Here is a 22,401-nt window from a genome sequence, read left to right as displayed (position 1 = left end):
GGAGGAGCAGCGGCTCTTCTCTGATTCCTCCCCGGAAACACCAAGATTTTTTTATTTATTATCTGAAAATCAGTTTAATCCTAGTGACTTTTAGATTTTTGCTTCTATATTTAGTAATTGCAGCATTTTTTGTTTGTTTTTCTAAAGCATTTGTTGTTTTTTTTTATGTGTTTTTACCTGTTTCAAACTTCAAACATGTTTGCAGCCCATTTCATGTTTGCTCTAAGTTTTCAGCTGTTCGTAGCTCATATCTTTTTTGTTTTTGCTTGGCACACACGTTTTTGCAGCTCGTTTTGTCGTGTACTGAATGTTTGCAGCTGTCGGCCACCATTGTATAAAAACATTTATCACCAGTGTTTGGCTGCTCCAGCGTTGTCCTACTTACCTTTGCAGCTTTTTACATTTAAAACAGCTTTGAGAACAAGACACTATTTACCACCATGTTATACTTCTATGTATACTTGATAAGTATTTTAATCTTTATGAACTACCTTTGCCGAACAGTCGTTATTTCATCAAACTGCTAAAGGGTCCTTTTAAACTCCTTTTAGTTGCTTTTTTATGCAGATATTGCTGCCATTAACCCAGTGTTGGTTTTTAATAGATTTTAACGGTGTGAATTGCTTCGGAAGTAACTGCTAATACACTTTCATATTTACTTGTTTATCTGAGTAAAAACCTTTAGCAGTGTAAAATACTTGTGCATTCTGAAAAAGTTTAAAAAACAATCCACTGGACTTTGTTTCCAAGGTTTGAAGACGTTTCGCTTCCCCTCTAGGAAGCTTTCTCAATTCAAAATGTCAAAATGAGGTGAATCCAGACATTTTGAATTGAGAAAGCTTCCTGGATGGGAAGCGAAACGTCTTCAAACCTTGGAAACAAAGTCCAGTGGATTGTTTTTTTTTAAACTTTTTCAGAATGACTATGACCTGGATGACTGAGAATCTTCACCAGCATGTGATGTTTTAGGACCAGATGGAAAATGGCAAGACTTAGCATTTTGCATTGTAGGCTTACAGATTGAACCATTGCTTTGATACAAACAGGATTATGGACATGTTAAAAATTTGAAGCAGAAGAAAAGGAGGTTGTTTTTGCTCATTTTCAACTTTGTATTGAATGAAAATGTATTTGATAATTATATCTAATGCTACATTAACTACAATCATCTGTGAGCGTCAGCAGATTTCACATTTATACCCCATCCCCCCCCCAGGAGGAATACTATGGGAAGCAGCTGATCCTGGCAGACAGGGACATGGTGGAACAGGGAGCTGATGAGATCCTGAAGGACGCAGATGTCACAGATGTAGCCTTCCTGGTGGTGGGCGACCCATTTGGGTAAGTCACATTATCCACGGAATCAGGACCACGGAACCAGAATCCTCCATCGGTCCGACAGATCTGAGGTCTGCTGCGTCAGGATGGAGAAGCTGTGACCGCAGAGTTGATCTCACAGCTGCTCCGGCCCCCATTTCTACGCATTTCTCCCCAAAAACCACCAGATTCCTCAGAGTTAATAACAGAGTGGTGAGCAGTTTGCCTGCAGTGCTCTGCTCAGAAACCCTGACTGCTTTTAGAAGTTATATGAAACGTTTATTTGCATCTGAACATTACTCTGTAATTCAGCTCTTTCATGATTTTCTTTGCTCAGTTCTCAGAAGACCAAACAAAAACTTTACATTTCTGACCATGGATAGTTCCAATAATAAACTTCAGCGTTTTCTCTTTCCAGAGCTACCACTCACAGCGACCTTGTTCTCAGGGCAGTGAATGCTGGGATCCCCTACAAAGTCATCCATAACGCCTCCATCATGAACGCCGTAGGCTGCTGCGGTCTGCAGGTGACTTTATTTCTTCTGAATAGCAAATGTCGTGGAAGTCCGCCTCCAGGGCGTTAACCATACCTGGAAGAATCAAGGTTTAAACCTAAGAGAAAGAGTTCAGGGTTTTAGTCGTGATTATTGCCATCTTAATGCAAGTGGCCCCCTGGGAGCCACAAGGTTAAGATATCCCATCTGCCGCAGGTCCTGATTAAACTCATTAAACTGTATTAGTGTTATACCACCAAAAGCATCAAATTAATGTAACATCATCAATAGCTGAGCTGTCAAAGCGGCCAATCAGAGAGCAGGACCCAGCTGTCACAGCACGCACATAAACCCAGATTTAATGCTGACACGGTGTCTCCACTGAGATGTTGTTAATATGTTAATGAAGGGCTGAAGATGCTAATGAGCTCTGGTTTCCATCCACTGGGACTGGGTTCAGTCGGCCCCTGCTGCAAGAGCAAAGCCCCTTCATCAGGACCCCTTCAGGATTCAGCTTCTGGACAAAGCTGCAGCAGCAGCTAAAGTCACGGTCATGATACAGAGAATTAGGGATTCTGCTCCTGCTGGAGGGCTATACTGATCCGAGTCATTTCATTGCACAAGGAGCTGCTCATAAACCAGAAGACTTTCTCCTCTTTAATTTTTTTTAGCTGTATAACTTCGGAGAGACGGTTTCTGTGGTGTTTTGGACAGAAACATGGAAACCTGAGAGTTTCTATGACAAGATCTGCAAAAACAGAGCGGCTGGACTGCACACGCTCTGCCTTTTAGGTGAGAATCGCACTCGCATAAAACCAGAAAACAAAAGTTTAATAGTTACAAATTCTAAAAACTGTGATAATCCATATCAAACTGAATCATCTAGATGAACTTTGCCTCCCTTAGTGTGTTTAGGGAGTCCCCAGGTGTCACTGTCAATCAGTCGGGGCCCCCGAAGGCTCCTAACCCCTTAAAATAACAGTCTGCTGGGAGGTAAATGGCCTGCTGCTGTCTGTGTCATTAATATTCATTAGAAGAAATAAAGGAAAAAGGTAATAAAGAGTCAGACGCTCATCCATCATCTCTACATAAATCATGAATGTCAGGTTGTTTTGTTGCAGACACAAAGCACAACAGCAAATTCTTGCTGGTAGATGTATAGAGAACAAGGGAAGGTTAAAGGACATTATTACAACGTAAGGATACAGCAGTAAATATAGAAAAGCAGTCAGCTAAGCCACTATGTACAGAAGTCTTGGTCCAATTTTTATTGATATTTAGGGGAGTGTTGGGCTAGTGGTTAGAGGAGGGCACTTGTGCTCTGAGAAGGTTGCAAGTACCTGGGTTGATACCCACACCCTCCACTCTGGGTTCCTGAGCAAAACCCTTAACCACACACTGCTCCCCGGGCGCCACACAATGGCAGCCTACTGCTCCCTAAGGGGATGGGTCAAATGCAGAGGTAAATTTCTCCAATGTGAGATCAATAAAGTGCAATTATTATTAAAGGTATAGTGGAGGATGTTCTTTTTCCTGCTGGATCATCAAAATAAGTGGTCCTTCTAATTGTCAATCATACATGTGATATGTTTACATATGGCCGTCCTATGTGCTTGTCCCCATTTTCACTTACTGGTGGTGAATCTGACATGGCGGAAACATTGCAAATCTTTTGGAAAGTAAACTTGTATGAGCGATGCAAACAGCAACATTTAAACGGAGCATGCATGCTCTCACACGGGTTTCATAAGCATTCCCTCTCAGGAACAGGTAGAGGGATGTGCATATGCATTTTTTTTTTAAAGTGGCAAGGGTAGGTCTTTTCTAAAATTTGCGAAATTCCTCCACCATACCTTCAAGTTCTCAGTAGGAATATGGTCTTTATCAGAGGTCTTCCAGGTTTCCTAATATTTATCTTTTGACGTGTGCCATTTCACTGTCAAGTCCTACTGTTTAAAAATCTCTGCATGTTTTGTTGAGTCTGCATAAAAAGGTGATCAAGCTGAAAACAAAATAAGAATTAAGAGAAACATCTAAAGCCTTTGATGACTAATTGTGCTTTTAAGAAAAAGCAGAGAGAATGAGATGCATGATCCTTTATACTACAGTACGTAGGTATAAGTTTGTCTACATTTTTCTTGTTTTATTTTACAGATATTAAAGTCAAAGAGCAGAGCATTGAGAACATGATGAGGTAAGGTTCACATCATCCTCTGTTTCAGTTTGAAGTGCCCTACTTGTCTCCGACCATCTCTGCTGATGGTGAACCCCAGCGAGTGCCAGGCCGCATTCTAAAGCAGAAACTCAAAAAAAAAAAAAATCAAAGCAGACCCACATAAAGCTGCTCATAATGATGTTCTCTCCACATAAATCAGATCCCATTCTGAACCATTTTCCTACCCTCTAACATTCACTGACCATATTCAGTCACCTCAGAGCTTCGCCATGTTTTAAATCCTGAGGTTTTCCACCAGAACAGAAAAAAGCCATAAAACCAGGAACGTGACCTAAAGCCTCAACAAAGTCAAACTAAACTAAATGGAAAAACTGAATAAGAACCATCCTTAACTTTAATCACCCTTTCAAATGTTGCTTCAGTGATTTGTTTTCTACAAAGTTGTCTTAAGCCTCCAACTAGGGGACTTGACCCGATCAACTCAGGTTGATGTATGGACTTTGACTACCGTAGACCATTACATCTGAGTCTTTTTTTTTTTTTTTGCCACACTGTTGGATTTGATGCCATTTGCACCAAACTTTGGGTGTTGGACAGGTTGACAACAACAGCAAAACGAAGGCCAAATCATCAACCCTCCACTACTATGCTTGATACTTGGCGATGTGTTGGTCTCATTGTGCTTTTTTGCAAACCTAAGCCCAGCTGCCATATTCTTAGTTTCTCCTTAAATCCATGCAAACACTCATCCATCTTTCCTCGACTCCTGTCTGGAAGTGTTGCATGCTAAAAGCTCTTAAGTCTGGCCTGAAACTTTAGAGGATTTTATCTTTTCTTTGAGACAAGTCTGATGTTTTGAGTTATTTTCTGGGATGATAATTTCAGAGAAGATGTCTAAATGTTTTCCACCTGTGAATAAAATCTCTGTTTGACTCTCCCAGACTGCAGCAGCAAGTGCATAAAAGTCCTGATAATGGCCTTAATCTTATAAAAGGAGCAACATTAACTTATTTTTTCTTTATTTTTCTAATGCAGGGCTGCCTAGGTCCAGTCCTGCAGAGCTACTGTGGGTTTTAACTTTTTGATGCATTCCTTCTTTAATAGACTCAGATGGTTGAATCTCGTCATTAGCAGTCAGTCATTCAGGCCTGGTAATCAGCCATTCATTAGATTCAGCTTGTTGGAGAATGGATGCATCTAAAAGCTGAAGGACAGAAGCTTTTTAAGGACTGTAGTAGGGCGCCCCTGGCTTTAAGGGACCACTTTGTCAGTGTTGTACCGATTTCCATTTTCAGAGGGAAGAAGATCTATGAGCCTCCTCGCTTCATGACCGTCAGTCAGGCGGCAGATCAGCTGATTCAGATCATCCAGAGGAGGAGGGAGGAAGGGGAGGAGCTGGGTGAGTTGAACTTGATCTGCTTTATTGATTGATCCCCCAGTGGGCTTTTCCACATCAATGTTTCAGCCTTACTGGTATCAACTTGTTACATAATGGAGAAACTAAAACCCTGGTAAATTAAATAAACTAATATTTCCTAAGGTTGTAGATAAAACCTGTTTAAATAAAACTAAAATGTCATTTACATTGAAAGATCTGTTTATTTCAACATTAAAGTCACATTTTGTTTCTGGAGAACCAACATAACTTCCATTTTCCTGCTCAATGTTTCTGTCCACTCCGTCTGTCCAGGTGTAACGGAGGACACTGTGTGCGTTGGTTTGGCCCGGCTCGGCGCTGATGACCAGACGATCCGATCGGGGACGCTGCGTCAGCTGGCTTCATGCGACCTGGGCGGGCCGCTCCATTCGTTGGTGGTCACCGCCAGACTCCATCCCCTTGAGGTAGACATGCTCCGAGTAAACTCTGAGCCAGACGCGCTAAAACACCTGCGCATGATCGACAGCTCCACGTACACATCCTAATCATTCTACCTGCCAGGAATCCTCCTGAGGATGGACCCAAACTCCTTTAAAGCAGAATGATCTGTACTGTAAATCTAACATGGACTCAACCTGCAGCTGTTCTGAAAAAAAATCAATAAAGATAAAAATCGATAACTGAGGAACTGATTTATTACATTTTTAAAAAAATCCCACTAACAGGTCACATGATTTGGTCACAAGGTTTGGCACGGTAAAAAAAAAAAAAAATCATAAAAATAACGTAAGTGGTGACATTACACTGAACCAATCAGCAGATACCACTTGTGATGTCACCAATAGTGGGAGGGGCTCAGATTGTCTCTGATGAAGGCACTTACCCAGAATACTTTGCTGTAAACAAAGTTTAGAGCAGGAGGAGCGAGGAGAATAAGTCACCCACCGAACCCGAACAGGTCCAATTAGTAATTATAAAACAGAGAACACGGGCGCAGCTGTTTGAGTCCTTCAGTTCTTTGCGCACCCAGTGCCCCTTACTGCATGGAGGGGGTTAAAGGTCACCCGGAAGCAGGTGACTGAATGTGACTGGTCCCCGGGTTGGAGGAGAAGCTTCTACATGGCGGCGATTTCGATCTGAACGTACAGCTGGCGGACTCCGACCTGCAGAGAAACGACAGAGGCTGAAATGACAGCAGTTCACGCCTTACAGGAACCAATTCCGCTTCACACAGATCACAGATAAATAATTCATGGTTCACCACCTAAAACCAGTTCACTGAAAGTCTCCATCTCTACAGTTTTCTCCACCAAAGGAGCTAATGTTGGTTTGCAAGATGTCTGAAGCAGCTATGGATGGATTGTTCTGTGATTTTTACCACAGGAGTCTCTTAGCCCGACACTAAACCCATTAAATTGATGATCAGGATTGCGGTTGGGATTTAGGAATTAAAAAAATTAAAATATTCTGAGACAGGAAAAGCTGATGTCTGTGCTCTCCCAGTGCTCTCTAGTTTATAATGGTTTTTAAGTGAGCTTCTGTTGAGAGGCCATTAGCAGCAAATATCTTTAATGCAGCCGATAAAAGTTCCAATCATCACAGATTAGATTAGAAGGAAGCTAAAAGTGAAGCACCTTCCTGCTCAATCAGCTTCAGTCTTAGAAATGTTACTTCAGCTACAACAACAAAAGCTTTTTATTTAATTTTGAGCATAATCCGGCATCTTTCTAGGAATACGGTCAAAAAGGTTTCTGCAGCCGCTCTTGCTCCAGGAAAAGAATTTCCATTCTTAGCTCAAAGAGCTAAAATGCCATTTCTTAGACTGTAAGTGAAGCTGTTTAGCCAACTGTAGAGGAGGAGCAATGGAGACTGAAGCTGAACAACAGAGCCATGAACTGGGCTCATACTAGAAATGAATAGCTTTATAAAACTAGTAATTATACATTTTTATTATTTTTCATGTGAATTTGACGCAGAACTGCGATAAAGTGAAATAATAACATGATCATCTTTTGAGGGAAATAAAGGAACCAGTTTTTTTTTTTTTATTCTCCAAAGAAACCAAGCAGGTTTCCTCAGAGCAGAGCGCCCCGTTTTAGATGTTGGCGTCAGCAGGAACCTGCGTTCAGGTACCTGAGTGAAGATGTTGTGCGTCTGGCTGAGGATCCAGCGTGTGTCGGCGTCAGGCGCCACCAACAGCTTTAAAGTTCCAATATAAACGTCCGTACAAAGAGTCCAGAAGTGTGGTTCCTGAAGGTTGTAGACCCCCTGCAGCTGCTGCACCTGAAACAACACATCAAACCAGCAATTAGACACACCCATGGTACAGGTTATCAGCTTTATATGTACAGGGTGGGGTCTGAGGTTGGCACCAACCCTCTGGTAGCACTCTGGCAGGGCGTTGTCTAGTGATGGTGGAGTTCTCTGCATCAAGATACCGATGGACTCCTTCAGCAGCGGCACCACACTGAGGGTCAGAGGTCACAAAGTTTTAACACGTCACAGTGATACAAAAGAACAGCTGCTCATTAAAACCAAGATGGTCCTGTAGAACTTCAGAGATGATTCTGAAACAGATCCACACAGGGTCTCCAGGCTTTTAGCCGTAGCTCTGTCTGAGTTTTCTCACATCTGTAGGCGTTTAACTCGACCCGAGCTGCACGGTGACTCCAACTTTCCAGCTGTCGAAACCCGATCTCTGTGGTCAGGTGAAGGCCTCTCAGCTGACCACAGCTCTGCTCAGCACAGTCCTGAAATATGCAGCTCTGCACGCTTCCAGCGATCAAACTACATCAGCGCGCAGCCAGTCGATTTATCGCCGCGGCTTCAGAGAAACCTGACCGCTGCGTCTGCATCCAGGAGACCCGAGGAGCCCAGACCAGACTCCAGGACAGTTTCCAGGAGGGCTGGAGGCCCATTAAGAACAAACTGAACATTCTTTACATCAGTGGAAACCAGTTTCCATGGCAGCCATCAGGCTTTAGATTGATTTTCATCCTTTCGGGTCATTCCCTGAGTGGAGTGTGTCTACAGAGCTGAAAGCTGAGAGAAAAATCCATCGGTCTGTTTATCCATCTAGAGTTTAGACTAAAGTTTGCAGAGAATGTCAACTATTGAAATTACAACTCTCCATGTCTGAGACTCATTAAACCTGCAGCAGTATCAGCAGTTTGTTTTAACAGCAGCTGATATTCCCTGAGGTTTCCATCTTTGTTCAACAGGACCTGTTAAGTTTTCTAGAATAAACTAATGTTTCAAGTAGATATAAGACCAGGTTTAAGTGCTCATATAGTTACATTACATTTCCAAGGCCCTGAAGATCTCATCTTGTGTTACATTGGAAGTAAATTCTCATGTTAAAACTTCCCTTTAAATCCTACAATTAGAAGTAAAAATCTGATTTAAAAAGTTAAAGCAAATAAACTATGGCAGATATATTTTTCATTAAAGATCATAGCATTAGCAGCTCTTTAAACAGATTTTTGTTCCTGGCCTGATGCCAATCGTTACTCTACAATGTTTTGGTTTTTTTTTTAGATTAAGAAGGCTTTGGGCTTGTTTTGTTTTTTTGTTTTTTTTGTATGTTTAATCAAAGAATTGGAAACAGTCCGTCCTCCAAACAGCTTTGAGGTCATTAAACAGACATTAGGACCTTATCTTCTAGGATTTTAAGGAACAAGGGCTAATTGGGCAAAAAGAATTTCATACTTGTAATACATGTTTCTCTTGCAGGAGACCTAAGAGATCCACGTTATAAAAATGAGCAGACAGAAGGTTGTGCTGGCACTTTGAAAGTGGCTGGACATGAAAGATGATTTTCTAAGCCATGTAGATGGAGAAATAATGCACATTTTTTCAAAGAATAATAAAAACTAAATTCAGATGTTATATAAGCATGAGCTTCAGAAAATGTATGCAAGCATGTTTTTCCGTCATCTGCTTCCAGGATCTAGAAACTCTATACTTTTCTGGACTCTGAATCGAGGCAGGAGGTGCTGATAGTTCCTCCAAATCCCTCTGAGGCTTCGAGGAACTTCAAGCAGGCATTAAAAGCAAATTAAAGCAGCAGCTTTCTTCCAGAGCAGGAAGTGATCTCACCCCATTGTTCCCCTCCCTTAACCTCAGCACAGCTCAGCACCCATACACAGCTGGACTCTAGCAGCCTTTAGACCAGCCGGTCGGTTGACTACTGAAGCAAAGGGCTCACACAGTAGAGACACAGCTGTGGTGTCGGCTGGCCACAGGGCGGCTCAGAGGCCCCGCCCACGTGTCAACCCTGCTAGAGGCTGTAGTTACAGCTGTCAGTTATCGGGGCGGAAGCCAAGAGAGCAGCCTTGATATACTGGACTATCTGACAAGCTGTCGGTATTTCTTTAGAGGAGCCACCATCATCTGACTGTTCAGTGAGTTTTTACCTGACTCCGATGAGGAGGGCGATCAGCATGGAGCAGATAGGATCAGCGATCATCAGATCGTATTTCTGCATCAGGAGAGCGGAGATGATCACACCGACACTTCCCAGAGTGTCTGCGATGATGTGAAGGAGGACTCCTGAAAACCAAACATCACAGACATTTGAATCAATTTGTTTTCTGTCTGAATAAATCTGCAAATGGATTTTTTTTTTTGCGTTAAATTTATAATTTCAGTACATATTCACCCCAAATGGTATCATATTTGTAAACATGTGACACACATAAAAATCTCAAACACAAATTGGCCTACAGCAGCATGTGAATGTGTTTATTAATGAATGAAACAAAAAAGATGTGCTATATAAAAACAGGGCATTTACCATTTAAACCATGGTTGGTGCAAAACTAGTTAAATGTTTTTTTATATATTTTTATTTCTCCTCTTATTTATAGCAACTGTTAATTATTGATTAACAGTTTAAGTCCAATATTTTAAAATTCTCTTTCCAGACAAGAATGTTTTTTTTTCTGCTTACAAAAAAGAAGCTATGTAACTTTTACTTAGTTATTTTGCTTCTGTAATTTTAAAATGTATTTAAGAATAAATATACTGCAGTTTTTCTTGATTTTTTTTTTTTTTTTATCTTCATGCATGAAAATGCTTACGCATGTTTATTTCCCCACTGAGGAACAATAAGTAATATTTGTATTCTTCTCATCTTTGATAGCAGAACACATGTGCAGCTTCTCAGTTGAAACCCCTTTAGATTATTTACCAGAATATTTTTTTTTTTTGGTTTGTAAAGATTTATTTCTAGCATTGAAATATCTATTTATGAAACATATCAGGCAAACATCAAATCTCTGCTTAAACTCAGAATTCCAGTCAGTTGTGCACAACAGCTACATTAAGGAGGATGCCTAGAGGAACGACACTGCCCCCTGGTGGATTTGAGTTCTAGGTTCTGAGAGGATCCCATTCAACCAGTTTGATTTAAGGTCAGATTCCAGTCAGAGATGCTTTACCTGAAAACTTTCCTTATATCTCGGATCATTTAACCATAAATACACATATACAACAAACAGCAGAACCTATCTGATGTTCTCTTCAGCTCATCCCACAGCTTTTTTTTTTATAGTCTGAGGGACCCTGATGTCCAGGAGGGTTGATTTTTTAATCTTTTTTTAATGTTTTCCTGCTGAAAGATACTCATGACAAATATTCACTTTGTTGACAGATGAAACTTGATGAAGTTTATATTTAAAGGACTCATATATCATCATGCCTTAATAACTTGGAGGTCATAACTAAAGATAGATTAAATTACCAGAAGGCACACAGATTAAATAAAAGGTTTGAATGCTATAAAGCCAATAAAAGCATCCCATTCAATTTTTAAGATTGTATATAATTTTTAAAGCAGGTATTTACTTCCTTAAAGCTGCTTTCTTTGATATGAAGATCAACACAAACCTAGTATGCTCTTGTTTTTCCATGTTTCGTTTAACTTACATTTATCTCTTAAAAAAACTGCCTCTTTGACTTTTCATTAGAAGCGATGATTTACAAATGAACTGAGGATAAAGATGGATGTATCTATCTTTTATCTGAAGGTGATGCCGCTGTATGTATGTATCGTCTCACCTTGTAGGATCTGTTTACTGGAGCCTTCTCCTGGGCGCTGCAGCTCATCTGAGGAAGAACAGTAGAATGGTTCAGCATCATGTTCCTTTAAAACATCTATATTCGGACAGAAGTGCTGCCTCACTTTGACAATGCGAATCCTCGTGTCCTCCATGACTGTGTCCGTGACCTCCGTGTCCATGTTTATCGTGGCTGTGGCCATGTCCTCCGTGGCCATGTCCTCCGTGCCCTTCATGGCTGTGGCCGTGTCCTCCATGACTGTGTCCGTGACTCAGGCTGCCGTTGAACAGAGAGTGGCTGTGGCCATGACCTTAGGACCAAACAAGGGAAGCAGAAAGATTTAATGTTTTACAAGATTTTATCAAAAATAATTATGGGTTTTTGGGGGTTTTATCGTTTCCATTTCAGCTCCGGAACCAATTACCTCCATCTCCATGCGTGTGTCCGTGTCCTCCATGCTGGAACACAAAGATCCCGACCAGGTTGACCAGTAGACCCGCCACAGAAACAGGAAGCAGCCGTTCGTGGTGAACGTCGGGCGGCTCCAGAGCTCTCTGACAAGCAGAACAAAAGAAAAGGAGCACAAATTAAATTAAAAATTTGAAATTCCTGCTTTCTAAGGTCACCCATCTAAAGATTCCTGCTCTAATAACAACGTACTTGCTGTAGCTCCCAAAAACCTCAATGTTAAATATTTCAAACAGAAATAAGAAATTAGGTCTATGCCTGAAAATGTGTGTAATAAAGATGGTCTAAGGTTTTAGGTAAACACAGAGATCTAAAGGCTGGTAAACAAGGAGAGCTTCTGACAGAGAACTGGTGACACCTGATCCAGCAGAATCACTTAATGTGAGAGAGAACCAACCTTGCATATTATTTAAAGTCACCCAGTGTGGCATCTGCATGTTTATAAATGCACAATATGACAATTTGGTGTCATGCTAATCCGTAAAGTTCTGTTATTCCTGTCTAAGGTCACAGGAACCCACTGCTGTGACAGACCTTCGAACCGTCTGATAACTGCTCAATGAATCCACTCATAGCGGCACCACTGATGCCCTCTAGTGGCCACGCCTGATGTCAAAGCTCCTCATGGACCCAATCATCCACATCACTGGTCTACATGTGGATTAAACTGTCCTTCAGAGCGATTATCTCTTCTTCTCAGTGATTGAATTAAGAAATATTTAATATTACAGTATAACTATTGTACTTTTGAGGCTGTTTATAAGTTACCTCGACTCCTTCTGAGAAGATGAAGAAGGCAGTGAAGATGAGAAAGAGTCCGTTGACAAAGCCTGCAAGAACCTCTGCTCTAACATACCTGGAAGACAAATACAGAACAATCAAACACAATCTGATGCCAAGACCTGAGTAACCGAGCTCAGAGCTACGGCGGAGGGGCTCACCCGTAGGAGAAGCTGTCGTTGGACCTCCACCTGGAGATGACTGATGCTGCAAGACCTGCCAGCAGGGCAGTGCAGTCAAAGAACATATGGAAGGAGTCTGAGATGAGACCTAAACTGGACACAGAGACAGCAGAGAAGATAGATGATTATTTATTCACTCCGGCTTTAGATGAAGTTTATCATGTTTTAATCAATTTGCCGTTTTTAAACACTTGTTTATCGGATTGCATTTGCTATTATATTACATTTGGTCACAGATATTTAGGTCTTAGTATTTACCTCTCTTGGGTCGGAGTCCTTACTAGAACAGTAGTAAGTAAAGCATCTAGAGGCACTTTAACCAGCAAAAAATACACCCAGATATTCTGTGGTTTGATGAAAACCTCCTTCTTTGTTTGAAGCTGCGTTAAAACTGCAACAGCTTTGGTGTTTGAGTGGCACTTTGCCTAATCTGAGCTTAGAGATCAGCTCATCCTTAAACATTTGGTGAAACAGCTGCTTACAACAGAAGACCTTAAAAACTGCATTACAGAACCATTGCAAAGTCAATGGTTGATGCGCATCAAGACGCAGCAAAAGGACCCACAGCTCGCTTTGAGCATAATGTAGCATAAAATTAGTTACTGTTGTTGTATTAGTAGTAAGACCAGGATGCACAGATGGACAATGGTTGCTTGGCAACAAAAAGGAGTTGGGTTGTTCTCTTTATTAACTGTGTGCGTTCACTCTGGGTACTCCAGCTATTACCAAGACAACAAGACAATAATTTCCTCTAAAGCAGCATTGGCTTAATATCTGCTATGAAGTATTAAAAATATAATAAAAAAAATAAAATCCCCTAAGTAAATTAATGACAATTAAAACCCAGAGCTTTAAGTCTAGACATTAACCAAACCAGGTAAAACGATCCCCTTGTTCCTCAAAGTAGAACAAAATATTATTTCATTAAAAAGGTTCAGATTGAAATCTGACAACATAGAGGCTTATCAGCTGTTTATAAATAAACATGAGTGACCATGACCAACAGGCATAGAATAGTTGTAGCATGTCTGTACAGCATTTGGGCAATGTTTTAACTCAATGGCGTCATTCAATAACTTCACCTAGTTCTATGAATGACAGGATCATCTGAGGGAGGGCTCTGGCAGCATGTGTGTGGAATGCCAATTTATTTCAAATTAGAGTTATTTAAAAAAACAATCAATTATAAACCATTTTTATTGCAGTATGTAGCATCCTTGAAAGCCATTTATTCTCTGGTTTTGGGATTATAAAAGTGGATGGAAGGACCAGTAGGTGGATGAATGGACAAATGGATGGTGGGATAACAAGCTAATGTGGGTAGACAACCATACATTTTTCTACAACATCTGTTTTTTTTTCCCCCAAGCCCCTCTCAAAAACTGTCTCCAGCCAAAGAGTTTTGTTGACAGGAAGTAGGTTTCAGAGCCTGAGCAATCACAGTGAGGAAACACCAAGCTCCAAGTTTTTACTTCTCCCTGTAACTAAAATTGTTGTCTTCTACTTAAAATGACCTGCTGAACTCAGGGGCGCCATTTCAGAGGGAAAAGATAGGACGATCCAAAGGTCCCTTGACTGGGACAAAAGATATATTTATGTTCTTCCTCATTTTTTAGCAGTAAACATTTTGACAAATTCTTCTAATTCTGAATAATAACAACCATTAAAGACATCTATAAATCTTGATTATTCTCATGAGCAGCAAAACCCAAAATATATGTTATTACACGTATATATGAAGGAAAAATAAGTTCTCAGGGCCAGCATAAAAATAATCTGTCCTTTAATTAGGGATGGGAATTGAACACCGGTTCCTGGTCAGAACCGGTTCCGTGTGTTCCAATTCCATGGCACCGTTTGGCAGCTCGCTTAACTATTCTCTTATCGATTCCAGGCAGCACCAGAGTCGCTCTGGGCAGCACAACTTCCGTCACGTTTTTTTACGCAAGTTACACACACTGCATTCAGTAAGCAAATACGACGTGACCAGGCAGAAGTCTAGAAAAGCAAAAGAAAAAAAAAATGGCGCCCCATCTGGTAAAGCAATCGAAAGTTTGGCTTCATTTTAAGGAAGAGAAAGACGGCAAAAATGCACTTTGCAATCATTGCTAAAGTTACGACCAGCATGGAAGGCAACTCTGGTGGTAAGTAGCTAGTTTTATATCACTGGTTGTGCTTAATGTGGTTCCTAGTAAATCAGATGCCATTTCTGGAAATAAACCAGTTTCCTACCTCTCTTTGGGGTTATTAAGGGAGTGTGCCTTTCTCGTTATTCCAGCCCTTCATTGCTAGCATGTTTATTTAAAATTACTGGTAGCTGGAATTCTTGCATGATTCTAGCTTTTGCAATGGATGTAACGAAACATGCTACGAAGTTGCTCCGCAGTTCAGGCAGCAAGAGAAAGGTGAAGCTTGTTTATTTAAATCAGGGGGAGATGAGTTTATTTCCCGAAACTGTACAGTAATGTTTTTTCATCAAACAGAAGCGATAAGGAACCAAATCGTTTCACAGAATCGGAATCATGAAAATCTTATCAATTCCCAACTCTCCCTTTAATAAAGTTATAGTTAAACCTAACAGGACTATATTTCCACAATCCAAAACCTATTTTCTTTTCATTTTCTTATAGCTGTGTTCTGTTATTATTTTGATGGGGGATTTTTTTTTTAATGTAAAGTTCAAAGTTAACATAGATGAAATTTTTCACATTATGATTATTTTCCTTTGTAGAAATTGTACAATAAAAATTACATTGAAAATGTAAATGATACTCATCAGTGCATCTTTATACAGTGGAATCCGCTTATAGCGGTCACAATGGTCCAGAGCCAATTTGAACGCTATAAGTGGATTAATATATCCAAATTTACCGTTATTTCACTTATTTATTATACAGAATATCTTCAGAATGCCATTTGTGTGGTTTTTCAATGACAAAATTGAAAATAATCAGATAGCTTCAGCATTTACTAAAGTTTATTACAGTACCAAGCAAGTTTAATTACAGTATACTGTGCTGTGTGCAGACATAACTCTGGTAGCCTGGTGCCGCCGGTGCATTTCTTTTTAAACAAGTCTGAAGTTTGAAACAAACGGTTTCTTGGAAAAACCAACATAGAAGATAACTGCATAGGCTACAGAAAATTAAAGCTAGCCTACCTCTGTTTTGTGTTGCGGATCTGCTGTTCCGCATTAACAAATCACTTAACATATTTAGATTAGATTTGATTAGATTGAACTTTATTGTTATTACACAGGTACATGTACAAGGCAACAAAATGCAGTTTAGGTCTAACCAGAAGTGCAAAAGCAGCAAGTGCAGGATAAATAAATTATCCATGGTTCCCTGGATCAGAGTGCTGTCCAACACCGAGTTCACTTCTTTCTCAAAACGATGTAAAAGGTCAAGGTTTTTGAAACCAACATGCAGGAGACCAGTCTTTAAAATGCAACATGCATTCCTCATCCCAGCTCTGGACAATTTCCACATCCTCCTCCCTCTCCTCGCTGCGCACAGCACTGGTACCCGCACGAAAGCGCGCTTGTACCTCCGTGATGATGTCCTCATCCGTCACGGGCTCTGACACTGGAGTGTTGTCATCACTTTCGAACCACATATTAATTATTTTTGAACGATTACATTCATAAAACTGCTAAAAATGAAGACTATTTTTCTTGATTACTATAAACAAATTATTTAAACAGCATTTGTACAGAAATTATTCTGTCCCAAGCATTTTAAACACTATAAGCGGTTGATTACTTTAACTGTGACCACTATAAGCGGATTCCACTGTAGCAAATTTAAAACGTGCATCTTTTTATTTTATTTTATTTTATTTTTTCTGGGGGGGGGCGATAGCAATGTCTTTCATGGGGTCCCAAATTCCTAGCGGCGCCCTTGGCTAAATCTGAAAGGAATCAACATTCAGCACAACTTTTAAACTCTTCAGATTTAATGGCAGGAATCCCTTTCCTGTTTTGTCATGCGCAGTTTGATCAAACCGAGTAACTGCAGAGTTTCAGATTAAAGATGACGGACACGGACACACACACATACACACACAGCTAAAGCTAAGACTTACGTGGCACATCCAGAGAGCAAATAACACAGAGATGCTCCTATTGCTTTTAGCCTACCTGTTACTCCAGATGCCGTATGTTAACTCCACGAAGGCAAAGGAAAGGTTGAGGCAGAGGAAGAAGAACAGATTCCTGGACGTTTTATCAGCTAAAATTGACCTGAAAAACAAACAGAAACAAAAATACTGACCAAACAAATAAAACCAGAAACAAACCAACGAAAGAAGCAAACCCCTAACAGTTAGATCCAAACACATTATCAGCGCTACGGAACATCTTTTCTACAGCCTGACAAACCAAATAAAGCCAAGTTTGAAGCAGATTGATTGAAGATCACATCGTTTAAGGCTAACCGGGGTTAGCATCAGGCTAACAGACCCGGAGAACCGGAAACAGCGCTCAGCTTTTACCTGAACCATCCAGACAGTTTGAGCAGCAGGTTGAATTTAGCCGGTTTGTACTCGTCGTCCTTTATAGATAAAGGTAACATTTTTACACCTGGACAGTCTCACTCTTACCGGGAAGGTAAACTGACTGAGATGCTAACTGTCAACTTCCGGTGAGGAAGGGTTTCACAATAAAAGGCCTCGCGCCATCCCTTTTTTTTGGGTCTTTGGTTCAAAAAAAAAAAAAAAAAAAAAAAAAAAAAGATCAAAGTTACTTTGTTTGAAGCTTTAGGTAGATCTGATTTTGGATATTTGTCTAGCACACATACTGGGAAGAAAATAAATCTAATCATTTGCAGAACTATAAAATAAAGCTGTCTTTAAAGTTCTCAATACTCCACAGATTAAATCAATGGACAAATAGGGGGGAGTGAGGCTTAATGACAAATGTCCAGTCCCTTGAGAGTGTCTGTGTTATCTAAGCTTGTGCATTTTAATAACAGCAGTAGCAACAAATCTGGTTTTAAAACCTCTTTGTTAAAATTTTTGAGAATAAAAATCTCCACCAAGAGAAAAAGGAGCTGAACCTCTGTGAAGGAGGCAGGAGTTTTTGCTTTAAACACAAGAGACAAGCAGTTGTCTGCCTGCTGAACAGTAATGAGACTGATTGTTGGGACTCTACGTATCTCTTTTAAAGTTTGATCAAACCATGACAGCAAAATAAGAGGATAAACAGATTTGATAAAAGAATCATTATTTGGTCTGTAAAATAATGGCATAGTTTTCCTAAACAGAACAAACCCTGATCAGCCTTTTAACACACGGACTCACTTAAAGCTCCAAAGTTAAATTTAAAATCTACAATAGCCCAAAGATAATTGTAAAAAAAAAAAAAAAAATGCCTGAGGTCTAAATGAATGACTTGGCTTCTGAAGTTTTCCCTAAAATGAACGATCATGTTTTTGATCTTCATCCCTGGCTTCTTTTATCCTCCCAAATAAGGACTAACAACAACAGATTCATCAGATTGTGTTATCATAAATCTGCTTGTTTATACATAAGAATAAAAAAGGAGGAGTGATAGCACACAGCCATGGGGTGATCCATTGGAAGGATTATTCTGGACTTGGGAGACATTTTTTCCCCTTTCCTCTCTCATACAAAAAATGCAGACATTTCTTAGACCAAGCTTTTCTCTAAGCTTTCTGAATAAATTATCCTCTTTTTATTTATTTATTTTAATTTAAAGCCTTTGGCATATGTCCCTTTAACACCAAAGTGGTTTTAAAAAGCGGGTTAAAAGAGAGAGAGGGGTTTGCATCCTGCCGTTAGGTTTGTATGCAAACTGATTTAAAATCTCACCACTGATTCAGACATTTTCAGTAAAACTGAGTCCAGAGCTACTAGTCTAAAATCAGCTAAATGTTTTCCTGGATTGAGGGATAAGTAAAACAGCAGCATCTTTCCACATAGCAGTAAGATTTTAGTAAGAGATCTATACTATGTAGAATGAAACCAGATTCAGCCAATTGGCACAAGATGGCGGGTAGCAACATAAATGACTGCAACATTGAGATGTTTGTGGATGAAAACCCATTCAAGAGTTTAGAGGAGAACCACTAGGACTCAGTAGAGCCTGAGGAACCACAGAGGCTTCCAGACAATAAGCTGTTGTCCTGAGAAAACAACAGAGGCTTCACCACCAGAGACAGTAGGAATTATCTGCTGCCAAGTGTTTTTTCAAAGCCAGAGCAGAGTCTACCAATAGCTTTGATGTCTCCTTTTAGTCGTCTTACTGCTGAAATGCGCTACATAAAAAGACTGATGTTGCTTTCTATACTGACAAGTTTATGGAAATGCTGAATTCCTTTTTCAGCGGGGCCTCCTTCTAACTTGCATTGATTAGGTTTTAGCTGCAATCACCAGAATACCTCAGCAGAACCACAGGCTGATAACCCTTGTCCCATGCTGCACTAATGCAGGAATGGTGTCAGAAAACACTGAAGAGCTATAGGCCACTCTATGTGTAACAGTTCTATATACTATGTAATGTATGTAAATGTAAATCCCTTTGTTATCCCACAATGGGGAAATTCACTCTCTGCAGAATATAATGCATTTCTATTTTGCATATATCAAAGCTTCCCTTCTGACCTTTTAAAGAAATATTATTGCAATTAATTATTTTTATGATGTTTCAATTTATTAACGTAACCTTGTACCGTAGAAAGAAATTGGAATAGTAAAAAACATTTTGCTTTCCTGAGTTAACCCGACTCCGATTGAATTACTATCACTTAACCAAATTGTAAATGATGCAAAAATTGTAAGGTTTCTCGCGAAGACTTTAAGACCAAACAAGTAAAACATTTTCTTTGTAATATAGGATCTGTTATAGAGGCATTTTAGCCTACTTGGTCTTTTTATGCTTTTTGTTTTTGTTTTGTCAAACATGGAAATATTACATTTTAATTAACTCAATTTTAATCAAGGGAAAGTTTGGTTCTTGTTGTGTGAGTAATTGTACTCTTAATGTTGAAACAAAATGTTTTTGCTTTTTTATTCCATGTCCTAAATTTTAACTAGGGAAAAAAATGTCTGGCAGGTTTTAATTAAAAAAATGGAAAGAACATGTTAAGAAATACAATTATAAAAACAAAACAAAACAATCCTGATTTCAAAACTCTTTCCAAAACAAGACACATAGTTTTGCTCCTCCCTACTTAAAGGTATACACTGATATCATGTCATTTTGTTTCTTCTAATCAGATGTAATACATTAGAGTAACTATTAAGAATCTTTATGAAATAGAAGCAGGAGCTAAAAAAGCAACTGGGAATTGGTTGATATTTTACAAAAAACAAACAAGAAAAAACTCAGCATAAGTTTCAAATCAGAAAATTAAAAAGAAAGGAAAACAGAAACTAATAAATAGAGGAATGCTAAATAGACTCTGACCAGTAGAGGGCGCCCCTGTGCAGAAGATGAATCTGGAGTCTAATGTCATTGTGAGCTGTTTCATTATAAGTTGCGTTACAAGAAACTAAAGTAGGAAGCAGAGATTTAAATTTCATGTTTTTTTTTTCTTTTGTTTATTTTTACCAGATCAAATGTGTTGAAGGATATTTTTGCTCTATTATTTTTGAAAAAAAAAAAAAAAAGAAATAAATACCTGTAGAATTTTCCCATGTCCTCTTACATTACAACCACATGATTCAGTGAATTTTATTTGGATTACAGAAATAAGTAAAGAACAAGTAGGGCGTACTTAGGGAGAGTAAGGAAATCCATGCATTACTTACCGTTTCAGTCACAAATAAAAATCTGAAAAGTGTGGCATGGTTTTAATATGTGCCAATTCCTCAGTAATCTGTTGACTGAGCAATTGTTGACTGATCTGTCAGTGGTCTGTACTTTTACCAGGCCATTCTACCCCTCTGGTTTCAATTTTTTTAGGAAGCAAAATTATTGTCACTCTTCCATATAGACCAGCTGGTGGGTGTTATGTAATTGATCTGTCTCACCTGGAGCAAAGCGATGGGTGATCTCCTCCTCACTTCCTACAGAGAGACCAACCTGGCTCACACCTTTGATCCATTAAGACACAAGGAGCCAACACTGTTCACCTGACAGCCTAAATCATCACAGTTTTTTTTTCTTCCCTCAACACGTATAGACAGGTTGAAGAAACATCAGCTCTTATTAGGAGTCGATGAGAGCAGGACACATCGGTTTCCACCTTGGATGAAAAGGAAGATATAAACAGACATTAAGAAAGTTCAAATTCATGAGAAACTATTTGAGAAGAGGTAGAGAAGTTGATCTGATGTCTAAGTCTGAGCCTGCACAGAGGAAAACCGTAATGGGAACCTGAGTGGTGTTTGGAGTCAGAAGGTCACTGAGGGATGCTGGAACTAGGTTATTTCTTGAAGGTCCCTCAGCAGAAGCACGCCATAATAATTAAAACTTACAGGAAATAGATGTCCGTGTATGCTGTTAAAATGTACTTGAGTTGCACTGTTTTAGTTTCTTACTCGACTAAATTGGCTTTCCATCAGAGGAAGTTATGGGTTTTTTCAAGGGCAGAGGAGCAAAGACTGAACATGGAGAAGCAGAGAAAAAAAAAATAAACATAAATGAGGGAAAAGAGGGGAGAAAAGGGGGATTGAAGTTTTAAAAAACATCTGTCAGGATGTGAATGTCAGATATAAGCCTGCAGAAACACCAGAAGGGATACATGTGGTTCTTTTGAATTAGCTTCTGTGAGGAGGAAATGTTTGTGTGGTTTACACACACAGATTGATCACATACATTGGCTCAATTGATGAAGAGATGGTTAAAATATCTAATTCAAAGGCCTATTATTAAAATCTTTAAGTTAAAAGCATAAGCACTGCATTTATACTGTAGGTTGCATATTTTGTGGCATTGACAAGGCAAGGCAAGGCAAATTTATTTGTATAGCACAATTCAGTACAAAGACAATGCAAAGTGCTTTACATTATTAAAATATAGGAAAATAAAACAGAATCAAAGCAAGTAGGGAAAAAAATAAAATAAAAAATGCAGAAACAAAAAAGAACATTAAAAAAGTTGGACTAAAGAAAATAAAAAAGTTGAACTGATGATGTTTCAGTTGAACTGTTTAACTAGAACAGTCGAAGGCAATCCTTAAAAAATGTGTTGACGTTATATCTAACTTCGTTTTTGTTCGTTGACTAAAGTAAATTGAAGTTCCTGAGGGTTTTTCCTCTACAGTTTTGGAACTTGACTTTGATGGACTCGTCCAAGAATAAAACCTTTCAGTTTAGGAACGTTTCATCCCAACAGACAAATGTTCTGTGGTGAACACTGATGATTTTTACCAAGACAACTGCTGCTTCAGAAATATTACAGATAATTTCTTAAAGGGCAACAGCAGCGTAGGATGCAGAAGTTCTGCAAACGGAGGGTTGCTGGTCCCCAACCTGTCTTTCCCTGTGGTTGTGTCATTGGGCAAAACACTTCACTTGCATTGCCTACTACTGAAGGTCAAAGGATCTGGTGGCGTCTGTGTACAGCAGCCTTGCTTCTGT

At 39.5% G+C, this 22,401-nt stretch overlaps 2 protein-coding genes across 3 annotated transcripts in view; one reads left to right on the top strand and one right to left on the bottom strand.

Moving 5' to 3' along the window:
* dph5 (diphthamide biosynthesis 5) overlaps positions 1–5,977 on the top strand; it is a 9,711-nt gene extending 3,734 nt beyond the window's left edge. Inside the window, exons 2-7 of the mRNA XM_015390485.1 lie at positions 1,217–1,341; positions 1,736–1,844; positions 2,483–2,603; positions 3,966–4,005; positions 5,283–5,386; positions 5,678–5,977. Of these exons, the coding sequence (XP_015245971.1) occupies positions 1,217–1,341; positions 1,736–1,844; positions 2,483–2,603; positions 3,966–4,005; positions 5,283–5,386; positions 5,678–5,910 (732 nt within the window). The 3' untranslated portion in view covers positions 5,911–5,977. The remainder of the gene's footprint in view (positions 1–1,216; positions 1,342–1,735; positions 1,845–2,482; positions 2,604–3,965; positions 4,006–5,282; positions 5,387–5,677) is intronic.
* slc30a7 (solute carrier family 30 (zinc transporter), member 7) lies at positions 5,831–17,502 on the bottom strand. Of its 2 annotated transcripts, XM_015390483.1 has the most exons (11): positions 17,350–17,502; positions 16,997–17,098; positions 12,835–12,948; positions 12,662–12,749; positions 11,850–11,979; positions 11,550–11,735; positions 11,426–11,473; positions 9,781–9,916; positions 7,742–7,832; positions 7,499–7,648; positions 5,831–6,528 (listed from the first exon to the last, which is right to left on the bottom strand). In XM_015390483.1, the coding sequence occupies exons 1-11, from the start codon at positions 17,427–17,429 to the stop codon at positions 6,481–6,483; spliced, it is 1,173 nt and encodes a 390-aa protein (XP_015245969.1). In that variant the 5' UTR covers positions 17,430–17,502; the 3' UTR covers positions 5,831–6,480. The 2 variants fall into 2 exon arrangements, with proteins under 2 accessions (XP_015245969.1, XP_015245970.1); XM_015390484.1 differs by lacking the exon at positions 17,350–17,502 and having other exon boundaries at positions 12,835–12,943.
* Between the last annotated feature and the right edge of the window lie 4,899 nt (positions 17,503–22,401).

This window comes from Cyprinodon variegatus, unplaced genomic scaffold (genome assembly GCF_000732505.1).
Source record: "Cyprinodon variegatus isolate N-32 unplaced genomic scaffold, C_variegatus-1.0 Scaffold501, whole genome shotgun sequence".
Taxonomy (NCBI): domain Eukaryota; kingdom Metazoa; phylum Chordata; class Actinopteri; order Cyprinodontiformes; family Cyprinodontidae; genus Cyprinodon; species Cyprinodon variegatus.
This window is presented reverse-complemented; position numbering and strand designations above follow the sequence as displayed.